Genomic DNA, 10,132 nt, shown 5'->3' with positions numbered 1-10,132 from the left:
AGTAATCGGTATTTCCGTCCGTCCGTCTGTTACGCTTTGGAGTACCCATCTCTTATCCGCAACTCCTCTCATACCACTGAAGGAAATTTAATGAAACTTTCACAGATTCTTAATTACATATTGCCATTGTGCACCTCCTATTTTACTTTTTGATCTGACATTTATTTTTGATTTTCCAGAGCAAAACATGGACACTGCCATTATATTCATATGGGAGGCAGGGGGTATCATTTAGTGAGCTCATTGCTCACAGTACCTCTAGTTTTTTTTTTGTAGGAGAATTAATATCATGTCACAGATTTAAAAAGATGCACACATGGATAACTCCTAGAAATTTTTCTCTTAGGACTTGGAAAATATTAGTGATACTAATAAAATAATGAATATGGACAAATCACACTCAGTAAAGGTTAACAGTTTAATGAGGAAAAACAAAATGATAAGAAAATCAGAAAAATCACTTAGGCTGGTTTTTACCATTTTGTTTTCCCCATAAAATTCTCCAGGCTTGGTATAATTTTCTAAAGTATATAATTCACTGACATTTATCTGTAAACCTTTAGTGAGTGTGATTTGTCCGTGTTTGTTATTTTATTGATGTATTACTTATATTTCATAGCCATAGGTCGAGAAAATTTGCATTAATATTTTAACAAAACGCAAGTTTGGTATATTTCAGGTCATTTTTAAAAGAGAGAGAGACAGAGACTGTAACATTTTCCAAGTCTAAGGAGAAAAAAATCTAATAAATATCCACTTTTCTTAAACTGTGACATATTTATTAAGTCTCCACCATAGAAAAAAAATTGTTTGTATCATCTGTCCTTAATAAATATAAATTTGTTGCAGCATGGAATAAAGTGAAACTCTTTCCCACCCCCAATACACACATGTACACCAACAAAATATAGTAGTTTCGGATTTTAATTTTTATTTATAAAATGCTTTTGTTTTAGCTTGTCATGTTTTTGTTTACAGGTTAATACTTAATTTGAATTGTTTCTCCCCACCCCCTCCTAATTCTCACACTTTCAAAAATCTGCCTCACGTTCGCCTATCACGCTTTCTAAACTCTACTTCTTCAAATTCATTGATTTAGAGTCCTTTTTTGCCATTCATTTATTGGAAATTTATAAGATGTACATTATTTTTTTTTCTGTGAGTGTCCGAATCTGCATTTGAAAGGTGATTGCTTGTGCCCTGTATATTAATATTTCGATATTGTTTTTTGTGTGTTCATCTAAACCTTAGCTATAGGGACCAAATTCTTCTTCTTCTTCCAGTAATGTGCCTGGCACCAAATTGATGTCAAAAACAACTTTTTCTATCATTAGTAATGTATCAGTGATGTATGCAGAAGTTCTTTGATCTTTTAGTGATGTAGTACTCTAGATTGCATTTTGGTTTAAATTATAAAAAAAACATATATATTGTTTTACGGACCCGGTTTAACTTTCGTATGCGATCCACAGATTCCAGACAGGATGTAATATCTGTACTAAGGGGCGTAACTCTATATTCATTTCCGATGTAAACAGAGTCAGAAAACGTGTCGACGAATGCTGCTGCTCAATGCAATCTAATGAAGACAGAAGCTTCCCAGGTGCAAATCCAATGGACCAATGTTTCTACTTGAAGAAAAATTAATGATGCAGTATTTATTTTGATAAAACGCAAAATATGATGAAGTCAGAAATGAACACTAGATGATCGAAGTCTGAAATATAAGTGTAGTTCGAATTTACTCGAAACCTGCTAAATCATCCAAAAAAAAACATTATTCAGAAAATTGAAATGGAGGAATTTTGTAAAAGCTTGCCCAAAGTTGTAAGTATTAATATGTAATTGTTATTTTTTCCTTTAGCTGATGTCATTGAAATTCTCTTAACTGGAAATGAAAAAATAAAATCTGGATCGGTAAAAAGAGAACTGTTTCTGCATTAATTCTCTTGAATAAGATTTAATATTGAAAACATCATTTGCAGGAATTACATGCACATATCAACGGATCAGTTAGTGAGGCCACAATCCAGAAATTATTGGCCAAGAAAAAGAATTCGGACCAACAGTTCAGCTTCAAGAAAGGAAGTACTGGCACACTTAAAGAGTAAGATAAAATAGAATCAAAGAGGAATAAGTGTCAGTTAATTTAAAAACATGAAAGTGGAATGAAAACTACACAAATGTACAATTGCCGTAATTTATTATGAACCAATTTAAAAATGAGGCAAGCTATTTACAAACAAGTTTATAATACAAGGACATGAATAGTCTCATTTAACATCTAAGTTTCAGAATTCTATGGTTGATACAACATTGTCAGCAAAATAATTCCATCATTAAATTTAATGTTGACAGATATTCATACTGATTGTCTAGGGATTTTACTGATCATGACAAGGAGTACACACATCGTGTTACAGGGGATGCTTACTTCAGACACCTCAATCCAGCTCTGATGTTTTAAGAAGTCTATTTGCACTGTTTCCCAGTCTTCACAAAAGACACCATAACAAGACATTTGGATAGACAGTTTAAAACATTTCACAGGACCAAAGGAATTTTTACAGGTCCTAGCTGGACCAAAATTTTTAGATATATTGATCATATCAATATTACTTTATATCTTGATAGAAGTATTTTTTCAAACAATCATGATCGACAAAACATTCTGTTTCTTTGGTATCCTGACAAGACCTCGTAAGATTTTTTTTGCAGTAGATAAGCCTATCCCATAGACAGGAGCTGCTCGCATCCAAGAGTGATTATAAACATTACATCACATTCTGTATAAAATTTTGTTTTTACAAAGCAAAAGATTTTTTTTCTGTTACAGGTGCTTTGAAAAATTCCGCCTTATCCATCAGCTAACAGACAATACTGAATCGGTTTACCAGGTAATAATTACCTAACATTACCTTGTTAGCTCTATACAACTTAGTGAACTGTGACTCAACATATTCTTAATGTTCACGTCATAGAAATAATGATTTAACTTTTCCCTGCAAGCACTTTTTAGCATGGTACAAGTTTCTCTAATGTATAGCGTTAATAATTATGACGTAATATTTTAATAAGGATATAACTTTTCTTATTTCATGAGATTTTAGCAAACATAATATTGAAGGGAATTGGCATTTATATATAAATTGTGAATAAAATGTAGTTTTGAAAGTGCATGAAAAATGCATGATTGCGGGGAAACAGTATATGCACGATTTTTGCATTAGAAATAGGAAGTGGTTAAGTGTTAAAATGCATGACTGCGGGGAAGGGGGTTAATGTAAAAATTAGTGATTTAATTGAACCTCAGTATCTTGAATGCTGATACCAAAATAACATGGATAAGTTTAAGTGATTTGAAAGTCCAACAACTTATTCTTTTAGCTCTTTCCAGAGATATGCTGAATCATTGGATATGTTGAAGTTTTTTCTTTGCCTCATTGAGTTTGAGAAAACAAAATTAGACTGTAATTTACAGACTTTTTCACCTTTTTTCAGGTGACATGTGATGTAATACATGAATTTCATGATGACAATGTGAAATACCTGGAACTCCGGAGCACACCCAGAGCAGTTCAGGATACAGGCATGTCACGAGAGAGTTATGTAGAGTCTGTATTACGTGCTATACAAGACTGCGGGGATTTAGATATCATAGTGCGGTTTCTCCTGGCGATTGATCGCCGGAATGGAGTAAAAGTTGGATGGGAGACCCTGAGACTTGCTCAGAAATTCCAAAAATCACATGGAGATCTCGTTGTGGGGATGGACTTGAGTGGTGACCCAAGTGTGAGCAAGCTTAGTCCAGTTTTTATATATTTTTTTGAATACATTCCTCTTCTTATACTGCAGATACAAAATTTGTTAATCAAATCACTAAACAATTAATACCACCAAATAAAGGTCTTCAAGTATATATTCCTCATTTCTTTAAGAATACAAGGGTTGTTTGGAAATTATTAATTATTAAGACATTTATTTATTTTTAGCTCACCTCAACGAAGTTGGGGGAGCTTATGTAATACCCTCGGCGTCGGCGTCGGCGTCGGCGTCCCGGGTTAAGGTTAAGTTTTTTGGAGCAGTTTTCTTTTTAAGTACTTCTATGTCCTATATTGATTAGACATGCATGGAAGATGGTTCTAGTGTGTTTCATTGTACCAGTCAAAGTTTCAGATGCTGCAATTTCAGCAAAGGAATGACCAGGTTAATGTTTTGGAGCAGGTTAACATTTTTGGTGCAGTTTTTGGTGTAGGTTTCATTTCCAAGTAACTATAAGCCCTATGTTGACCAAACTTGCATGGATGATACATCTAAGGATGCATACTACCGGGCTTGCTTCGGATGCTGATTCTGACCTACATTTTCCGGTTGAGTGAACAGGTTAAAGGTTTTGGTGCAGGTTTCATTTGCAAGTAACTTTAAGCCCTATGTTGACCAAACTTGCATGGATGATACATCTAAGGATGCATACTATAGAGTTTGCTTCGGAATCTGAATCTGACCTACATTTTCTGTTGAGTGAACAGGTTAAAATTTTTTATGCAAGTTTCATTTCCAAGTAACTATAAGCCTATAAGGTTGACCAAACTTGCATGGATGATACTTCTAAGGATGCATACTACCGTGCATGCTTCGGATGCTGAATCTGACCTACATTTTCCGGTTGAGTGAACAGGTAAAAGTTGTTGGTGCAGGTTTCATTTGCAAGTAACTTTACGCCCTATGTTGACCAAACTTGCATGGATCATACATCTAAGGATGCACACTTCCGGGCTTGCTCGGATGCTGAATCTGACCTACATTTTCTGGTTGAGTGAACAGGTAAAAGTTGTTGGTGCAGGTTTCATTTCCAAGTAACTATGAGTTCTTTAATGACCAATCTTGCATGGATGATACATCTAAGGATGCATACTACCAGGCTTGCTTCGGATGCTGAATCTGACCTACTTTTTGTGGATGAGTGAAAATGTTAGTTTTTGATGCATGTTTCATTTCCAATTAACTATGAGCCCTATAATGAGCAAATTTGCATGGACGATACATCTTTGGATGCACACTAATGGACTTGCTTCGGATGCTGAATTCGACATACATTTTTCAGATAATAGACCAGGTAAAAGTTATGGGTGCAGGTCTATTACCAAAAAACTATAAGGCTTATATAACATTGTATAAACCAAACTTGCACAAATGTTGCATCAAGAGATGAAAACTCTCAAATTTGCTTCAGATGCTGGATTTTGATTACATTTTCATGAAGAAGAACTAGTTTAAATTTTTTATGTAGGTCTATTGCAAAGTATCAGATCAAAATTGCTTAAATATTTTCATATTTGGAATGTACACTTTTTGTTGGTTAATTGTGTGACTTTGCCTTACTTAAAGACAACATTCGTTGAGGTGAGCTCTGTAATCTCTGATTACCTATGTTTATGTTTTCAGATAATTTTGTTAATAAGGTCATCTGTTGTTTAGAGTAGTCTGTGTAATATTTGTTGTGATAATTACTAGGTTGGTGATGCCAGGGACTACCTCCCCGTGTTCAGGGAAGCTCAGAAGTCAGGTCTCAAGCTGGCTTTACACCTGTGTGAGGTAGGAAGCTTTACACCTGTGTGAGCAGGGTTCGACACTAATGGTAGCCCGCTGGCCCGGGACAACTGAATGTTGAGGTTGGGCTACTAAACATGCCTTTAAACTTTAAACTTGCCCAGCAGGGCCACTGAGAATTTTACCAAATACTCACTCAGAGCAAAAAAAAAGGGGAGATCGAACCAAAATGGGAGTCAAAGCAGCTAGGTTACTTCAAATATATTTTTGTGATGCTAAATTTTATTTTAGGAAGCTCTGTTATGTACTGTATGCATGCTTAAAAAGTGGGCTTCATATTTTAGTGGTTTTGTGCAGACAATAGTGTGCTAAATCATGAAACCGCTAAGAATCATTTAAATACAATGTATGGAACAGAAGTGTGTAGTGCTAATTCATGACAATGCCAATAACTAAATACTGAGTGAATGCGTTAAATTTTGGATATGCCAATTTATGTAATTTTTTAATTAATGTTTTTCACAGATTCCCGCCCCCGAGGAGACAATGGAAATGCTTACCCTGCCCCCAGACAGGATCGGACATGGTACCTTTCTACATACTGAGGCAGGGGGAAACCAGCAATTTGAAAACACTGTTCTTAAAAACCGTACTCCTCTAGGTATAACTATATATGTAGACACTATACTCCACTAGGTATTACTATACATATGGATGCTGTTCTTAAGCAACTGATACATTCATGAATACCGGTAGCTTCTTTTTCCTTATTCTAAAATACCAGAATTAAATTTCATAGTTCTTTGATTATCTTATTTCAAGATCTAGCTTAACCAAGGAAACAATAATATTACATGTAGTAGTAAAGATTTATTATGCTTGTAGAGAAAAAATTACAGGATAAAATAATTTATATCAAGTAATGTATAATTTAGTATTGATTGTTACAGAGCTTTGCTTGACCTCTAATCTGATTGGACAGACCGTCCCAAACCTTGACAACCATCAATTCAAGTTCTGGTATGAGAAGGAGCACCCCTGTGTCATTTGTGTAAGTCACTAAGTCACAAATCCAGTCAGTAAGTCAGTGACCTAGTCAGTAAGGTACAACAAATTATACGTGTAGTATTTAAGTCAGTGTATTTATACAAGTTCATTTGTGTGATATTTAGGAACTACGGTATATATTCCTTGTACACTTGTATTTGATTAAATGACTCTATTAACGCAACTTGCTAAATGGGGACACCTTTATTTTACCTTATTTAAAACATATATGATTTCATTTTATGTACTGGTACTTATCAATTTTCTTATAGAAATGTAACCAACATTAGACTCACACTGTTATGATTTTCTCATTTACAGACGGATGATAAAGGTGTCTTTAGTACCTCCATGTCAGAAGAGTATCAACTGGCTGCTTCTACTTTTGACCTCAAACAACGTGACCTATGGAATCTATCAGAACAAAGTATAAACTACACTTTCTGTGAGGAGAATGTCAAGGAAAAACTAAGAGATCAATTTAAAGTATACAAATCAAAGATGGAGGAACAGTTTAATATAAAACTGTGACTAGATCTGTAATCAAGTAGTCCTTTCACTGTATTCAGATTAAAGACCTAAACTGTATTTGTAGAATCTTGCCAGTATTCTTGAGAATGAAGATGAATGTTAATAATTTTGCTCCTAATTTTCTCAGGGACCCATATACTAAGTAGTATAGAACTCCCTGATTTTATATTTTTTCCATTGATTGATAAAAATTGTGTATCAAATTGCAGAAAAATTATCATTTTTGATATACAGGTAAAGAAGGATGGAATTTTATTATCTACCACCAAATTGACATTGTTTATACCTTTAACAACTAAATTAGCAGATATGAATTTATTTATGCCAAGATGACATATTCATTCAGTGTTTTTAACATCGCATATAGCAAAATCAGGATGATGTTTCAAATAGTGTACCGGTACCTCAAATTTGATTTTTGTTTTCAATTGTGATTAATAACACTTCATAAACTTGCAACTTTCATTTAAATCATGTGCATTTGTTTATTATTTTACCATTTAACTGAGCAAAAGTTACGGTTGTATTTCTTGTTAATGATTTAAAAATAAACCTGTTATTTTAGATCAGAACATGTTGTTATTATTAGTTTCTATGTCAAAAGGTGAAAATCAGACACACTGACCAATCTCGGTAATTCATTAAAGAATTATTGAAAACTCCTTAACAGGGCAAAAAATATCTGGATATTTTACTTAATGGTAATCTAACAGCCAAGCTCTATGATAAACGTGATAGCTTTAATTTTTCAATCGTCAACTTCCCTTACTTATGCAACAATATACCTTCGTCACCTGTATACGGAGTTTATATATCTCAGTTGATTTGATACGCAAGAACACATGAACAATTTCGAGAAGCAAGTTGATGAAACAAGAATATCAGCAGTCTCTTGTTTCAAGTCTTTAATAGTATTTCGTAAGTTTTACGTTCAATACAATGACCTTGTCAGCAAATAAAATTTAATATTTAGTCAAATGCTGACTGACGCTTTTCATACTTTTTGATAGTCCATTTATACACTGAATTGAAGACAGAATTTTTGGTCATTTCCGATTTCATTTCCTATAAGCTTATTATGCGCTGAATGTGTGTGTTTCAAGTTTAATCTTTTTATTTGAAAACTTTCATTCCCAATATAGTTTAACAATTTCCGTCATTAGAAATTATGAATGTTGAAATAGCAATAAAGTAACATTTTAATCGGAAAACAATATTTATTCATATATTACTAGTATTTTATAGAAAAACAAAACTATTCAATTCAACTTACTTAGATTTTGAATTATCAAACTAATGTTTAAGGAATGTATGTTACCCCGACTAGGAAATCTTTTAATGTCTAGATATGGATTTGTACACCTCATCTACAACAATTTTTGATGAAAAAAAAATCTCTGTATTTTTGTGCAACACGCAAAACCTCTGGTCTGCACTAAGCGGGTATGAAATTTAGAATATCTTTAAAAATTATCTTACTCCTCCTAACCACCTGACCCCACCTCCGGAGTGTTTGCTCTGCTCCTATTTTGTATTGTGTTTTATGGACTTTGATATTGAATGATGTCACTTATCTTCATATCTTTCATTGCATGAAGTATATGGTGATAACGAATAGAATTCAAGCTAAAAACATTAATAATACAAATTTTGAAGCAGAGCAAGCACGGAACTCCAAAAAATCAGAGGTGGCACCAGGTGCCATGGAGGAGTGAGCGTCCCCTGCCGACCGATCACACCCGCCGTGTGCTCCTTTTCATGATTGGAAAGTAACAGGAAATCTGTTGATAGTTCAGTGTTTAATTAAAAATGGCCTAACAATTAGTATGAAATACGTAAATCAGCTTTTGATTTGATGATAGACTGTATTTTGTCGACAGGGTCACTGTATCGACCATAGAAGTTACAAATCAGTGACTTGTTTTTCAATAACTTAACTTGCTTTAGATATTGTTCAAAGAGCATGCTCTTCTAAAAAATATAAACCCCATATGTAAGTAATCAGATGATGGTGTATAGCTGCATAAGTAAGGGAAGTTATAGCTACAGCTAGGGAATTGACGAAAAATAATCACGTTTTTTAAAAAGAGTTTTGTTGTCAGGTTACCATTAACGTATTTTTTTTTAGTAAATGTGCAATTATGAAGCAGATTTGTTTGACTTTTAACCCTAACCTTAACACTGACTTCGGTTACTTTTATTTAAAGCTCACTAGGATATATCTTATCGACATAAGAAGAAGAGTAAGATGATATTGCAGAGTCTTCATACAACTAAAATTAAATATTGCTAAAATAAGTAACATATCTCTTCCTAGAAGTAAAAAAATGGAATGTACTTGATTTATACTTGGATAATTTAATGACTCTTTCGACGTTCACAGATCTGGATGAATTTTCCTATATGTTACAGTTATAAGCCACTGTCACCTGCATATGGTGCTCATGTATTACAGCTGATTTGATACGTAAGAGAATATTCTAGGTTCTCTGATTTTTAAACCGATTTACGTTACTGGAAAGTAAGTTGATATCACAGGGTTTTCAAATACTACATGTAGTTCTCTGTTATCCCAATAGTAAATCCCCGACGTCTAATTAATGTTGTCAGCAAGGAACTATACATCTTTTTTAAAAAGATTATCACTGCAGAATACTTTATTGTAGAATCGGGGGGGGGGGTGTTAACAAAATAATTTTGTTGACAAATCACAAGATATTATTTTTTAGTAATACTTTTATTTTGAAAATACGTGTTGTCTCCTCGAAAGTAGCAATGGTCTTCAGGTTTTGCTTGTCTTAGGAATAAAAATTGCTGTTAAATTACGAATCTAGATATATGAACATAAAGCATTAACATCGTATGGCAAGTATAAAAAAGACTCTTCATATTCATTTATATAATAATAAAAGATTTTGCCAGAAAAAACCCAAAGCAAAATCATAAATAAAAATAATGAAAAAGAAAAAAAAAACTAAATAAAAAAAACAATTAGAAAAGAAAC

General features: G+C 33.4%; 1 protein-coding gene across 1 annotated transcript; it reads left to right on the top strand.

The window, feature by feature from the left end:
• Positions 1-415: 415 nt before the first annotated feature.
• On the top strand, positions 416-7,689 carry LOC134238347 (adenosine deaminase-like protein). The gene is made up of 8 exons (XM_062720474.1): positions 416-1,827; positions 1,986-2,107; positions 2,837-2,897; positions 3,502-3,792; positions 5,515-5,595; positions 6,076-6,211; positions 6,501-6,601; positions 6,919-7,689. The coding sequence occupies exons 1-8, from the start codon at positions 1,795-1,797 to the stop codon at positions 7,126-7,128; spliced, it is 1,035 nt and encodes a 344-aa protein (XP_062576458.1). The 5' UTR covers positions 416-1,794; the 3' UTR covers positions 7,129-7,689.
• The last annotated feature ends 2,443 nt before the right edge of the window (positions 7,690-10,132 follow it).

This window comes from Saccostrea cucullata, unplaced genomic scaffold, assembly GCF_032062105.1.
Source record: "Saccostrea cucullata isolate Sc308-1 unplaced genomic scaffold, CSIRO_AGI_Scuc_v1 ctg787, whole genome shotgun sequence".
NCBI lineage: Eukaryota > Metazoa > Mollusca > Bivalvia > Ostreida > Ostreidae > Saccostrea > Saccostrea cuccullata.
The sequence above is the reverse complement of the archived record's forward strand: the minus strand, read 5'-3'. Positions and strand labels throughout refer to the sequence as shown.

What these genes read in the sequence shown, in the direction of transcription:
- LOC134238347 (XM_062720474.1), top strand. Translation starts at nt 1,795, where the DNA reads ATGGAGGAATTTTGTAAAAGCTTGCCCAAAGTT. An exon ending in TAAAAACCGTACTCCTCTAG is followed by an intron (nt 6,212 to 6,500) that starts GTATAACTATAT and finishes TGATTGTTACAG; the next exon opens with AGCTTTGCTTGACCTCTAAT. An exon ending in AGCACCCCTGTGTCATTTGT is followed by an intron (nt 6,602 to 6,918) that starts GTAAGTCACTAA and finishes TCTCATTTACAG; the next exon opens with ACGGATGATAAAGGTGTCTT.